Source organism: Anoplophora glabripennis, unplaced genomic scaffold (genome assembly GCF_000390285.2).
Source record: "Anoplophora glabripennis isolate ALB-LARVAE unplaced genomic scaffold, Agla_2.0 scaffold392, whole genome shotgun sequence".
Lineage (NCBI taxonomy): Eukaryota > Metazoa > Arthropoda > Insecta > Coleoptera > Cerambycidae > Anoplophora > Anoplophora glabripennis.
The window spans coordinates 377,504-392,586 of NW_019416500.1; the positions used below are offsets into that span (position 1 = coordinate 377,504).

General features: G+C 32.5%; 1 protein-coding gene across 4 annotated transcripts in view; it reads right to left on the bottom strand.

Annotated features, from left to right (window-relative positions):
- Positions 1-599: 599 nt before the first annotated feature.
- The window catches only part of LOC108909786 (MAGUK p55 subfamily member 7), a 32,223-nt gene continuing 17,739 nt past the window's right edge, over positions 600-15,083 (bottom strand). For 2 of the 4 annotated variants that reach the window (XM_018714211.2, XM_018714210.2), the window contains 6 exons: positions 13,487-13,654; positions 10,871-11,067; positions 10,668-10,783; positions 7,039-7,323; positions 3,388-3,731; positions 600-1,859 (listed from right to left, as the gene is read on the bottom strand). In XM_018714211.2, coding sequence (XP_018569727.1) covers positions 1,683-1,859; positions 3,388-3,731; positions 7,039-7,323; positions 10,668-10,783; positions 10,871-11,067; positions 13,487-13,654 — 1,287 coding nt within the window. In that variant the 3' untranslated portion in view covers positions 600-1,682. The remainder of the gene's footprint in view (positions 1,860-3,387; positions 3,732-7,038; positions 7,324-10,667; positions 10,784-10,870; positions 11,068-13,486; positions 13,655-15,083) is intronic. The other 2 variants (XM_018714213.2, XM_018714212.2) reach the window with 2 other exon arrangements.

Consider the following 15,083-nt stretch of genomic DNA (forward strand, 5'->3'; position numbering starts at 1 on the left):
ATAGTTAATAATAATAAATGTTTTATTGTAACGCGTTGTGGTAATAGTTTAAATAACTAGATGGATTTCACAGGGTCTAACGACACTTACAGTGTACGATAATTCAATAAACAAAGAAATCTAAATAAAAAATTTATATAAATTTGGAACGAATACACTGAAGATGAATTTATCGAGACAAAACGTCTGAATCTGTTTCGGACTGAGGCAGTACAGTATTGCGGGTCATGAAGGCATGCAAAAAATGTAATAAAATTTCTATCGTCGTATTCAAAAAAATGAAGTTGATGATGGTCCTGGAGAGACGAAACGTTACATATAAAACTTGATTCTGCCATTTGATAGAGGGCAAAAAGTGGCCATGAGAAAGTGTTCTTTTTTCAATATCACCTCAAACAAGACTGAAATTAAACGAAAACGAATTTCCAAAATTTCGTTTTTTTTTCAAATATTTCGAAAACTAATCATGGCATAATGTTGGTCCCCTGATTACGCAACTTTGCTCCCATTTAAGCTAATTCGTATATCTTATCGTTTCCGATATCCCTGTATTGAGAAGCGAATTTGTAACAGCCTGTATAAGTACATTAAAAATTATTATTATTAGTAAAAAATAGATTGAAGAAGGAGCAGAAAAAGAAATTTTTTGTGAATAATTTTCAAGTTTGGCGACTTTTGAATTTTCGTGGGGTGATAAAACTTTCAGGATTGACTTTACTCGAAAGAGACACTCTATAAAAAAACACGCACAAAAGTTGCCGTAGTTTTATCCCTATCTCATCAGTTTTCACATATTTCCAAATCAAATTTCTGTATTCTTTAAATAAGAAAATGTTGTGCTTATTTCGTTGACGAATACACACATTTTTATATCAGTAGATTCATAACGATATACACCTAGTTATTGTCATTTTAATAAGAAATTTGATTAACCATTTAGGATCGTCAACTATATTTTGAAGCAGGCGTTTCAGTATAAAGTACAATACATTCTGGGCACAATAGAACATCAAAAATAAGATTTATGAACTGTAAGTCTTTGTATGTTTTCAAAGTACAAAGTATTAAGATATTTTTTTAAATTAATTTCCTAATATTCCCAAAAGTCATCGCCATAATAATATTTTGAAAATAGAAGACAGTATAAAAGACAATAGGCTTATTGTTTATAAGAAAAGATCCTCTTAATTTTTTTTTTGTTCTATTACCCTAATTATATGTTAGAATTTATGTGTAGCCAGTCTTTCGTCAACATTTCATTTTTGTTTAATATCAAATTTAAGAAATTTGTGTCAGTATTTTTTATTTTTATACATTTCTCTCAACTTTAACTTAACAAAATATTTTTTTAATTTTGCTAACTGTAAGAGATGTCACACAAGTTACCTTTATGCGAAGGCCTAGAGAAAAGACACGTTAATTCTTTTCAAACTCAAATCATAAATCTTTTGCTGAGTATAAAATATATTCCGTCTGCAACTTTATATTCTCAATTTATTACGTCGAAAAAACGCGTACCTAACAGTGTCTAACGATATCGTACGGAAAAGAACAGTTAGGTAACAAAATAACCTGTTTTGGAAGAGTCTAACGCTAAAGGTATTAACAATATTAAATATGAATTCTAAAAATAAAAGTATATTCAAGTCGTCTAACACTAACGTAACAATGCGGTGGAACTCTCACTGAACCCAGGAAGCTGGCACCCAGAGGGGTTCCGTTTCCACGCGATTGGCAGCAGTAAGTAGTTGACTGAAGGCAACGGCTAAATCTGCGTTAACAATTGTTTCGTCAAAAAAGTGGTCGTACAAAAATTCTATTCTGGCGGAGGATTTAATTATGTCATTGAATTCTTCGTCCTGCAAATCAAATTTTAAATTATTATTCAGCGTGATTACAAACTTGAGGAGCATTTTCAATAGTCAAAATTTATTGAAACTGCAAAATTGCGTTTAAAATTAATAACAATTAAAATTGTTGAAACTTATTGAGAACATCTGGAATAGTACCCAAGTTACATGTTGCATAAAAAGAGGTGTTCTTTTTTAACTATGTTTTCTTTTTGAGAAAAGACATTGCCTCTGTGGTGTGTGTGTACAATAAGTGCGAAAAATGGCTCGTCATTACGGGGACAATGAGTTAATGGACACCAACAATTGTAAACAGAATCAAAACTATCGGCAGACTCAGCGGTCCCAAAAAAGTTTTTATCGTATCTATGTGGTAAGTCATTAAGTGTATAAAAATATTTTCCTTGCAAAAATATTTCTGACAATCGAGTTTTCGCTCCTCGATTTGTTTTCTCTTCACATATCATCCCCAAGTTTGTAAGCACCCGGTATGTATAGATCTCTAATTTTATAAAGAAAACAAACATACAATTCGTTGAAAATGAGACATTTGGACATCTTTTTAAAAATACAGTAAGCTTCAGGAAAGAAAGAAAGCTCTGATGGTTATTTTTTTATCTTGACGCAATTTTGGTGACCTCCTATATATTTTCTATAGGATTAAGGACTGGTTAAACTTCTAGACAGAAAAGAACTCCTAACATGTTCCAAAGCTTCCTTTGGTCTCGCTTTGTGCATGCACCATGTTTTGTTATTCTAATACCTACTACTAAATTTATTTTTAATCATCAATATCATGTATATCAATTTGATTGTCACATCATTACCAATTAAATGCAAAATGTTCCAAAATAAATGTAAATGTTTACGAGAAGACGATTCTTTAATTAATTTTAACAGGTGAGTAAACATTCTTAAAATAACTATTAATGGATTTAAAATTTAAATTTGTTAAATTTTTTTCTATGTTTATTTCTCTTTTTCAAACGTTTATCACGAAAAGGCCCTAGAAGCAGTCATTTTTACTTTAAATTATGTCACTGCTTTTCTAAATCTTTAAAAAATTTAAATAAAAATTGGGACACGTGGTGTTAAATGGGATGAGGTAAGCCCATTTTCAATCGAAAGTATTATCTTTGGGATTTGACAGAAACGAGTAATGACTTCATCAATTATATTTTTTCCAGAAACATACCCAATTTTTTTTCCTTTTAAAAAGCCATCTTTTTTTAATAAACTTTTATCCAAATCCAATGATTGTTTCAGAAGTGCTTAGCACTGACAACCTCTAAATTTTTATTTTAGGTAAAAAGGTGATCTCAAGAACATTAAAAAAAAACATTAAAAAAAACATTAATAAAAATAACAAACTAAAATATAATAAATTGCAAAATTGCACAACAAAATTGGCTTGAAGGATAGTCCATTAGTTTCCAGGATTTCGGACACCCTATAGAATGTTATTTTCAACAATGTTCAAAGAATATGTGGAAAAAGTAAACCAGAAGTAATTTCTCTAACTAAAAGTGAAACTTACCGTAAAACCTCGTGAATTATTTACATCAAAAGTGGACCTAGCGTGATTAGCGTTCCTAGTATCTTTAAGCACTTCTAAACTTGGCGGTTTTATGTATATTATATAAGGTTTTAATTGTGGTGTTCTTAGCATCTTAAGCGCTTGATAATGAGGATTCAAAATGCAAACTTTCCCAGCGTTCACTATTGCTTTAACGCTTTCGGCCGAAGTACCGTACAGATTGCCCTTGTATTCGCCGAACTCTATGAATTTGGTGGCCTCGATGTCTTCCTCCATTTGTTCCCTTGTTACGAAGAAATATTCCTTACCATCTACCTCCCCCGGTTTCATAGCTCGAGAGGTATCTGGAAAAGACGCACGTCGTTAATAAAAATCAGTCAGCAGTAGTAATTTTGGATGACCTAAAAGTTCAGCTTGGAAAATCGTATTCCAATAAAACAAAACAAAATGAAAGAGAAGACTATTAGACGAAATAATTACAGAGTATGTTGAAGGCATTTCCGACAATCCTATTTGATATTCCATTGTACATACAGGATCTTGGACCATTTCAAGTTCGAAAAATGAACCAAGCTAACGGGAATTTAAAAAATCCATTAGCGCACAATATTTGACTAATTTGAAAGTAAATAGAGAAATCCAATCTGCTGTAAAACAGAGACAGATATCGACAAAATGTAAGAGGCATTTTTTATTCCCATTGGCATGCTTTTTCAGAAAATATAATCGACTATTATTTTGCACAGGATCGTATATTTATTTTATAAAATAGTCGAATTAATTTCCCATATCTCCGCCACTGGTTATGCAAAAGTCTTGATATTAGTGTCTTATGGAAACTTGATCTAGTATAACGTACACCAAATTTATTTCAAATACCTCTATTATTTCAGAAGATATTTACAATAAATGAATTTTTTTTAAACTATTAACACTGTATCTCGAAAACGGTTTATATGACGAAATACCATTAATTTTCATTGTACTATCTGTTCCCCAAGCATCAAAGATTAAACTAATACAGTCCTATACCTATCTTCAACTTTTCGGAAATATTAAGTATTTTCAGATTTATTGCAAAAATTAACATTAAGAAAAGAAAATTATTTGATTAAATTCGCTACAACACACTCAGTAATGCGAAAGTAAGCAAAACCAATTTCAGCGTTCCATTTTACTGATATGAAATAAAAAAAACTAGGTATAAATAGTTTTGTTTACTTTTGTTTAAAACGCCTGGCCTTAGCAACGTGTTGTCTGCCTGCATAACAGGAGTTGTCAGTGTTTAAGTCATTAGAATTTCGTTAACTGCATATCAAAAAAATGGTTCATTTAACAGAAATGCACAAAATAACAATTCTACAGATGATTGGTTATGGAGATAACACACGGACACAAATTGAAGTTGCTCTCTTATTTCATGAAAGATTTTCAAATTTGCCGCCTATATCCCAAGAGGCAATTAGTAAAATAGAAATACAATTTCGCGAGCTTGGATATGTAAGGCAGATAAAAAAAGCAGCTGTCAATACAATAAGTGATGACACCAAATTGGATATTACGCTCGAGTTTGAGGAAAACCCACATACTTCTAGTCGAAAAGCAGCCCCAATGTTCGATGTTAGTTATTCATCGATTATTCGAATATTAAAAGAAAATAAAATGCATCCCTATTTAATCAAACCAACTCAGGAGCTCATGGAAGACGATTTTGATAGGAGACTGTATTTTTGTGAACAAATGATAGCAATGTTAGATAAGAATGTGAACCAATTGAACATGTTTTGTTTTCTAATGAGTGCAACTTTACACTTCACGGTCATGCTAATGGTCAAAATTGCCGCTATTGATCTAATAAAAATCCTCACTGGATCACAAAAGAACATACGCAATACCCTGAAAAGTTTAATGGTTGGGCAGGAATTGTTGGAGATCATATCATAGGTCCATTTTTCATTGATGGCAATTTGAATGGCGATAATTATTTAGCACTGCTCCAAAATAATGTCGTGCCAACTTGGACAAACTTATATCCTGATCCAGCAAACCCACAAGTTCCAGCGAATATGATATGGTTTCAACAAGATGGAGTACCGCCCCATTACCATGTTCGGCAGTACCTTAACTGAATATTTCCCAATCGATGGATATGGAGGCGAGGATCGATGGAATGGCCAGCACGATCCCCTGATCTGACACCATTAGACTTCTTATGAGGATATCTCAAAAGTATTATATACAAAACCAAAACCCCTAGACTTCGCTGACTTAAGAAGACGAATTACACTTGCGATTAGATCGGTCACGCCCTGAGATATTGAGTAATGTTGGAAGAAATTTTTATTTTTATTAAGATGTTGCCAAGACGTTCGCGGCGAGCATTTTGAACATCTCCTACATTGACATTAATGTTTTTTTTTTTTGACTCATTATCCATAGATAATAATTTAACCGAATACGTTGTGTATAAAATTTCATGATAATGACTTTCAACGAATAATACGCTTTTGTCGTTGGTATTTAAATAATGCAAATAATAATCCCAACTTTCCAAAAATTATTTTATGGCAGATAAAAGTAATTTTTCTGCAACGGCATGTTTAATACATCATACCATTGCAGCCATGATAATCCTAGAATTATAAGAGAAAGAAATTTTGAAAATCGATTTCATATTTTTGTGGTGTGGTATGCTAGGTATGCTTCTTTAATGGTTCTTTAACTGGCGAAGGGTATAACAATTTTTTGAGAGATCAATAACGAGAATACCTATTTGAAAGAATTAACAGTTAATGAATATGTCCAACTTCAACCCTCATATAGGGGTGTATAAGGGTGGTAAAGTGACGCTAGGGGGTAACGAGGGGGTCATTCATTTTTGGTAGTCTTCTTCGTTCTTAGTGGCCCAAAAAACAAAGGAATACTCACCCTACCCGACTTTGTATGAGAACTGACATTTCAACTCCCAGAAGGGGGTGTATGGAGGTGGTAAAGTGACGCTAGGGGGTAACGAAGGGGTCTAATTCATTTTTGGTAGTCTTCTTCGTTCTTAGTGGCTCAGAAAACATAGAAATACACACAGAAGAGGGTGTATGGGGGTGGTAACGGGCAAATGGCTAGTTAATTTTTTTTATGGTCATATTCGGTTTTTACTATCTGGGTCTTGATATTTTTTTGTGTGCCTGTGTAATCAGTATTACTTATTAGTTTTTGAGTGTGTTATAGCGAATTTCTGTAATCAAATAATTTTCTTTTTTTAATGTTAATTTTTTGCAATGAATCTGAAAACATTTAATATTTCCGGAACAGTTAAAGATAAGTTTAGGAAATTGTACATGAAATATGTCTGCAATTTTCTGAAGAATCCAAAAATTGAATAATATACAGGGTGTTGCATTTAAAATAACAAAGATGGTATTGACCACTGTTACATGACACACCCTGCATGAAAAGTTTTTGTTGAAAGAAATGCACAACTAAAAATACCAATCGACGTTTCCGAGTGTTTTTTCGAAGACGCCTTCATTTATTTTTTATTGAATTTATTCCATTTGGCTGATACACACTGTATAAACTATATAGGAGGGGAGTTAAAAACATTATGAAATTACCTGAAAGGCTGAAAATATGTTTCAACAAAAAGTCACTTACAAGGAGTTGGTGTTTTATATTTATCGGGATCGGTGTCGATAAGGCGCCGCTTCAGTTCGTTACGGCCGACCCCCGGGGCGCCTATCAAAACGATCGGTCGATAGATCCCAGGCCTGGGGTACAGCTTGGCCACTTCCTCGTAGGTGGCGATCTGCTCCCGATCGAAATCGTCGTTTTCTGCTGTATCATACATAATCTTTTTAGTTTTAGGTTTGGATGCACAACGAGGGGATTTCGGGAACTGACTGCAGGTTAGCACAGGCAAAGCTGAAACAGAGCAAAGCCCTACGGCCACCAAATGAGTTGTTAGTAATGGAGATGTGAAAGAAAACGTAACAGAACAAAGGGAAATCGATATATTTCAATGTAAGTAAAAAATCAAAATTATTGTTATTATTATATTAATTATTATTAAACACTGTTATAAGTGAAACACTTTATAAGACACTGACGGATGTGTAGATCTTTGTTTTCACCTTGGTGATGCACATTTACATTATATGACCGCATAAAAACAATGCTGACAATGTAAGTTGTTGCAAGGTACAAGAAAATAAATTTTCTAGAATTGATTGTAGTTAACCTCAAACTTGAAAATAGTAGTTTACGATCACGTTGAATTGTATGAAAAATATGAAAATGATTTTCATAATGATTAAATTCAACTTGGATAACACAGGTCCAAAAAACTGGCAAACCGAGCTATACTTGCCTGAAGGTATTTCATAGGCTACACTTAAATCTGATCAGAATTGCTATTATGCTCCATCACGTCAGGTTTTCGACATGCTAATCTAAAAAAGTACAAAAAATACCGTTTTTTGCTATACAGGGTGTCCTGTTTATAGTTCAAAAAAACTTCTCATGGAAAAATAATAGGAGTAGTTCATGTTAAGTTTTTTTCTTAGACGCTCTGTTTTCGAGATACAGTGTGTTGAAGTTATTACTTTCCAAATGGTTTTCCTTAATTATCTTTAACTCGGCTAAAGATAAAAATGTCAAAATTTGTACACGAGCAAACATCAACTGTGCGTTAAGAATAATGTGCAAATGGTTTCTTTCTAAAAAACAGTGTCGCCTATACAGGTAAATGGAGGGGTACAATCGAAAAAAAAATATGTTAAAAGTAAAAATTAAACTAATTTTAGATTTTGTAAACTACTACACTACCATTATTAAAATAAACAATTGTTGAATGGACTGAATTGTTGATTGACATGAATGCTTAAAAAAAGTGATAAAAACAGAAAAATATTAGGAAACAGGCTCGGAAACATACAGAACAAAACAGCTGCACAATTAAATAAATGTGCAAACTCGACGTACTACAGTAGATACTGAAATTGTCCCCCATTTCCTTCTATGCAACTTCATTTTTCTCGAAAATGATACATGCTACCGAATTTCGACAAGCATACCTTTCTTTTGTAGTATGCTTTAGAGTTTACAGAACCGTTTAGAAATGTAATCAATTTTGACTTTTAACATATTTTTTCATTGATTGTACCCCTTCAATTACCTGTATCGGCGACACTGCTTTTCAGAAAGAAACCGTTTGCACATTATTCTTAACGCACAGTTGATGATTACTGGTGTATAAATTTTGACATTTTTATCTTTAGCAGATTTAAAGATAATTAAGGAAAACCATTTGGAAAGTAATAACTTCAACACACTGTATCTCGAAAACTGGGCGTCTAAGAACTTTACATGAACTATCCCTATTATTTTCCCATGAGGAACTTGCACCCAAGTGTTTTTGAGACATGAACAGGTCACCCTGTATTTGAAATTATGCTGCATCACAAGGTAATTTTCCCCACAAAACTTGTTACGCCCCTTCAAAAATGTGTTTTGAGTCGTTCAAATATTTTCCTTCCTCTTCGAGAAATCATATCATATTCGGAAATTAAGTAGCAGTAAATGAAGACTCAAAATGAGAGAAAAAGAAATTACAAATTCCCACTCTTTCAGGTTTTTATGGTCGCTGATTACGAATCTAAGGTCGGAAATACAAAATGTATCATTTTAACACTCTGCTAACATTCTTCAGCGTCCTGAAGGCAAAGAAAATTTTTCATCGCTCGTTTCTGCAATAAACAATTTTGAAATAGTTGAGGTCGTTGAAAAAATTACATGACCGTCAACTGGATAACCTCACTCACAGCCCTGGGAATCGAGGAAGAAAATTACCTCGTAATGTAACAGCATCAAATATAGTAAAAGCTGTTTTTCGCACTTTTAGGTTAGGTTATCTCTAAAAACTCATGTGATGGAGCAATTCTTATTGGCCTGCCTGACCTGAACATTGTGATAGATTTATTTTTAGAAACGACATAAAGATATGCTTTAAATTTTGAATTTTTTCATAGAATTCAATATACATTTTTACATCATTTGATATAATCCCCACTTATGGCTAAAAATTTTAATTTAATAGGTCAATTTCTAGCAGTAATAGATATGATTAAACGGTTGTACCATAAACGCAATATTTTAGAAAGTTATAAGAAGCTAAATATTTTGCCACTAGTTTTTAAACCGACTGCGGTCACTTGCCAAATACAAATATGTCAAGTATTTCCAGATTATTTGGATAAATTATTTGGAAAACGTTGAATAGTTTCATGCACACAATGTACTGTTGTAGCAAATATTACTAAAAATTCCTATTAATTGTCAACCGATTTTGAACATTAGCTATTTTTGACGAATGTAGAGAAATTTGACACGTGAATACATACTCTCGAATGCATCGATATGCATCATCAACACGATACGGCATTTGTTTAGTTTTAGCAAATGTTTAGCAATCTGGAGCAGGTTCTTTCAACCACGTTAACGATAAACCTATCAGAAAATATATACAACGTGTTATGGCAAAAAAAATATACAGTTCCGGAATACATTTTTCTATTATTTATTTTACTGTTTTTAAAATAAGCGAATTTCTTTGTAAAAGTTTTTAATATCTTTAAACGCAACAAAATTACTGTACATCCTAATATTTTGAGTCGATATTCATGTATGTTGCTAAAGATTGTTTATTTATACTCAAATTTTTGAATTACGTTTATGAATTTTCTGATATTAAAAACAACGCTGTGTTAAAGTAACGGAAAACCAAAAGTTGTGTTTATTTGAAGTAGCATCAACTTTTCAAATAAACTTCATATTCTTATTGATTTTGGATACCTTATATCTTGAAAATAAAGCAGTTCTGGTTACGTGATTATATGGATCTTCTTATTAATTTTTGTCTAGAATCCTTCAGCAAAGTTTGGCCAAATTTTAGTCACACATTAAATAGAAAACAGAGATCTACAACTGGCGCACAGCTGTGAAAGCTCATATTAAAAAAACCTTCATGGAGGCATCTTTCATCCAAAAAATAAATAAATGAACACAAAAATAACTTTTTGAAGATTAGGAATATTGTTAATATTGAAAATTGTGTTATTAATATTAGAATGACTTAAAATTTGAAAGAAATTTGGAAGTTACATATAAACAAATTTAATAATATTAAGATGATTGATAACTAACTAATGAGAATAAAGTGAGGAGCAGTGCGATGCTAAGCCATCATGCGATTGACAGGACAGTGCATCCTACTGTCTACTACTTACTGTCTTCTCCGTCTTTGAGTTGTGTTCTCTCGTAAATTATTCTCCTTTCCTGGAGCGCCCTACTAGGAATAAGGCCGGCGCGCATATTTCTGTCACCCTCTCTTCTCGCTTGCCACCTAAGAAAAATATCGGGTGGTAAAGAGTACAAACAAATTCAACAAATTAAAAAAAAAGTTCTTTGTATGCTTCAGTGACAATCTTACCAGTATGCATCATCCTGAGACACTATATGCAAAACGTCTCCCTTACTGAAATCTAAGCCAGCTTCTTTACAAGGTATGTAAGGGTCAGTCGCAGCTTCGTAGTTAAAGTGCGCTCTGACTCTAACCTTGCTTTCCCTTGAAGATGCCTTTCCGTCTGCCGGCACCAATTTAAAAGTTATTGTTCCCTCGGAATTTTGCTGAAAAGAGGTAAAAATATTTCGTAAAATAAGAAATAAATAACAAGGTTAAATGTTTTATAGAATATAACTTATTTTATTTCTGGTTCCTAATGTCAGTAAACGCTTCTGTTTGGTAAAATATTAATAATAGACTAGGCGGTATCTGTTGGTTTTGGTGAATCGTATATCCACGGAGATTTTTGGCTTTTTGGCTTTCAAATATCACTAGAAATGAAAATTTTTCTATGCGCATAAAAAAAAACGTGGGCTTAACTTTTGGCGGCACAATATGTTAAAAAAATTCGAAAAATGTCTTAATTTTCTTCCTATTTAATTATGTATCTTTTTAAGAGTTGATTTTAGGCGAAAATGGAAAAGGAAAAAAATGTTTCTAATTAAATTTTACAAAATATGACTAGTTACAAATCGAATGAACCATGATTGTTATCACACCAAATTTCGTCAAAATCGGTTAGATAGATTTGGCATAATAATTTTGCAATCCAGATTTAAAAAAAAATTGCAAATTTTCAAAATTGTGCACAGCAGAGAGCGCGGCCGCTTCGGCCTGCTCTAAATTGAATCGGCGAGTTCAAAACCGTGACGCGCTTACAAATTTTTAATATCTCAGTTTCTGGAGGTTCGATTTTGATGATTTTTTTTAAATCGATGTTTCGCGATTTAAAAAAACAATTAGCGTATTTTCAAATACCTATCGTTAATAATTATTGGTCTTTCAACAGTCCGATAATTATTTACCTTTAAACTGCCTTTAACTATCAACTTTATTTTTTTATTGTATCAAAAGTAAGTACATAAACTTATATGTTTATTAAAGGTCAAAAACAAATTTATTTAAATATTCTAAAATTGTTTAAACAACAATTATTCTCAAAATATGTCGAAAATTAGTAATTAATTCATTAATTATTAATTTAATCATCATTTCTTTTGTGATTAAAGTATAATTAAAATATTATTTACTGTTTAAAATATAAGCAAATGCGAAATTAACTCATTATATTACAAAAATACAAAAAAAAATTATAGTACAAAAATTCGACCAATGTTTAAACAAGCGCCAGAGCTCTCCTAATTGACGGATTCAAATTTTTCAAAAAGCGTTTGAAAGCTTGAGAGTCCTTTTATACATATGTGATTAAATTTTTAAGTATCTAAGGGCCCTGGTTTTTGCGGTGCAAAATTTTGAAAATTTGCAATTTTTTTTTCAAAATCTGGATTGCAAAATTATTATGTAATGTATTGAATCGATTTTGATGAAATTTGGTGTGATGATTCTACATAACATGAAGTTTTCTTGAGCCAAGTATAAGGTCCTAAACCCAACTTAAAGACCCCAAAAAAATCCCTAAAAAGTAGTTTTTTAACACCATTTTTGACGATTTTTTCGATTTTTACAATAATAATCATATTTTGTAAAATTTAATTAGAAACATTTTTTTCCTCTTCCATTTTCGCCTAGAATCAACTCTTAAAAAGATACATAATTAAATAGGAAGAAAAATATGATATTTTTCTAATTTTTTGGGCATATTGTGCTGCCCACGTTTTTTTTATGCGCATAGAAAAATGTTCATTTCTAGTGATATTTGAAAGCCAAAAAGCCAAAAATCTCCGTGGATATACGATTCACCCAAATATGGACTCTTTGAAACAGATACCGTCTGGACTGTAAATAGTGCTATAAAATCTGATTTTCAAGATACAACTAAAAAAAATTGAAGTGCTAGCAGCAGGTAAAGGTAAATGGGCTTTGTTTAACCCTATTTAGGTCATGACAAGGTCTTAAAACACACCTTGTATGCTCGTATATTCTTCTAGTGTTATACAGGGTGTTAATGAACTTACGTAAAAAAATTGAAAGGGGTGAAAAAGGAGCAAAAACTGAGTTAACTGATGTAACAAACTTGTATCGGAAGTTTAAGGTCATAGAGAAAAAAGGTAATTAAAAATGTGTTTAAAACTGTTTTGGAACTGCTGAAATACATGTATTTTATCGCGGCGAATACTTACAAAACAAAAAATTCTATAACACTTTTTACGAGTTTGCAGGTTTCTTATGAAGCTGGACTGTATTCGAAAGTCAGTTTGTAATACATTGTTGTAGTGATTGCTGTGCTGTTTTTAGAGAGTATATGTGAAAAGTTATGTGTATTCCACGGAAGTTCGTGACAATCGATCATCGACATCGATCAACTGCGACATCGTATTGCTGAAGCTTGTAACACGAGTCGAGAGGACGTGGCAATGTTGCAACGCGTGCGAGCAAGTTGCAACGTCGCGCTGAAGCTTGTGTGCAAGCAAATGGTGGGTACATCGAACATCTATAAAAATCAGCAGTTCTCAAAAGGTGGCAAAAATATTTAACATAAGTTCATTAACATCCTGTAGACATAAAATTCATAAAACAACTTACCAGTATTTTAAGAACATCATTTGGTGTTTTCCCTTCCACATTCATGTTGTTGACTTCGACCACTTCATCCCCCACGTGGATCAACCCCGACCTGTCGGCGGCCCCGCCGTGCATCACCCTGGCTATAACAATTTTTCCCGTTGCTTCGTCCGTCTTAATCGTGGCGCCCTATCGGGAAAAACATATTAGAACCACAAATCTGCCGACCGCAGCGATTTTCTGAGGTTCTACATACAAAACTGTAGTGCAGGTATATGTGCAAAGTTAAGAAAGAAAGGGGGGAAATGCTTATGTATTTCTGAAATACTTACAACTATCGGTTCAGCACTTTGTGCCCCAGTCTTTGCAAAAAAGAAAGATAAGATGAATTTCTTTGGTATTAGTCAGTCTACACTTAATCTATGTCTTTTATCTACTCGCTAATCAACTAGAAATGGTGCCAAAACAAAATTAAGAAAAACTAACAAAGTGATTTCTACAGAGACGTGTGTCTTGAATTACATAGTACAAATTTTATCAGATGGTGATGATTAGGGGTATCCCAAAATTCACGCAAGAAGTAATTCTGACAGAAAAAACAGCAACACACTTCCGACCATATTTGAAAATTACGAATTGTAGCTGCCAAATCTTCATTATTTTAAAAATTTCCTCCTTTTTTAATAACTCTGAACTGTCAGCTGTCACTTTTTTTTCGTTGGCCAGACTTTGCCACACAAATGACGCAAAAATCAAATCTTGCGGAATATTGGGACACCCGTTAAAATCACAAAAAATAATAAAATCCCTAAACATCAATCGGGAAACATTTAGTTTCCGAGATATTTTCTCTTTTAGTGTGATGTCACATATTTAAGCAACACGCAACAAACTGTCGTAGTTGAAAGACCGAATCTGACCCTTGTGTACTTCTGTGCGAAGTATTTTTATTGTTTTTCTTGGTGTTGTACTGTATCAGTGTGTCTATCGAGTGTTTTTTTCTTCAAGTGGTTTATTATAGACGTACTCTTAACCAATACCAAAACTTTTCTTGAATGATATCCTGTTGCGCGGCTACTTCGCTTACATGAAATTATCTTTAATGCGCATGCTCAGTAACATTGATATAATTGTAATTTATTAATTACCTACTATAAAAGTCAATATTGTTCTATAAATTTAAATATATAAATTCTATAATTCTATTAGTTTGTCACTTGGGGTTTGAAACTTCTTAAATATTTCCAGAATATCTCGATATTTAAGGTCATGACAAAGAAGCCATTTTTTGTGACCATTTTTTATGTCCAAATAGGTCGAAAATCGATCTAGCAAAAATATTAAGAAATTCTTCATGACAGTGTGCACTAGGGGGTTGCCTATTATTTGCCGCATGTGACGTCACTACTAAAAAAAGTCTATTGCTCACAACAGTTTTTTCCAGATATTGTAGGTAATAAAGTTTTATACTTTTTAAGAAAAATATCTTTGAAATAGGTCAACTTTTGACTTATTTAATAAGGTCAGAAGATAAATTTTGATATCTTCATCTAAACTAGCAACATTTAAATTATTTACCTTCTTTGAAAAATGAAGTTGTTTGTTTTAAATAAATGAA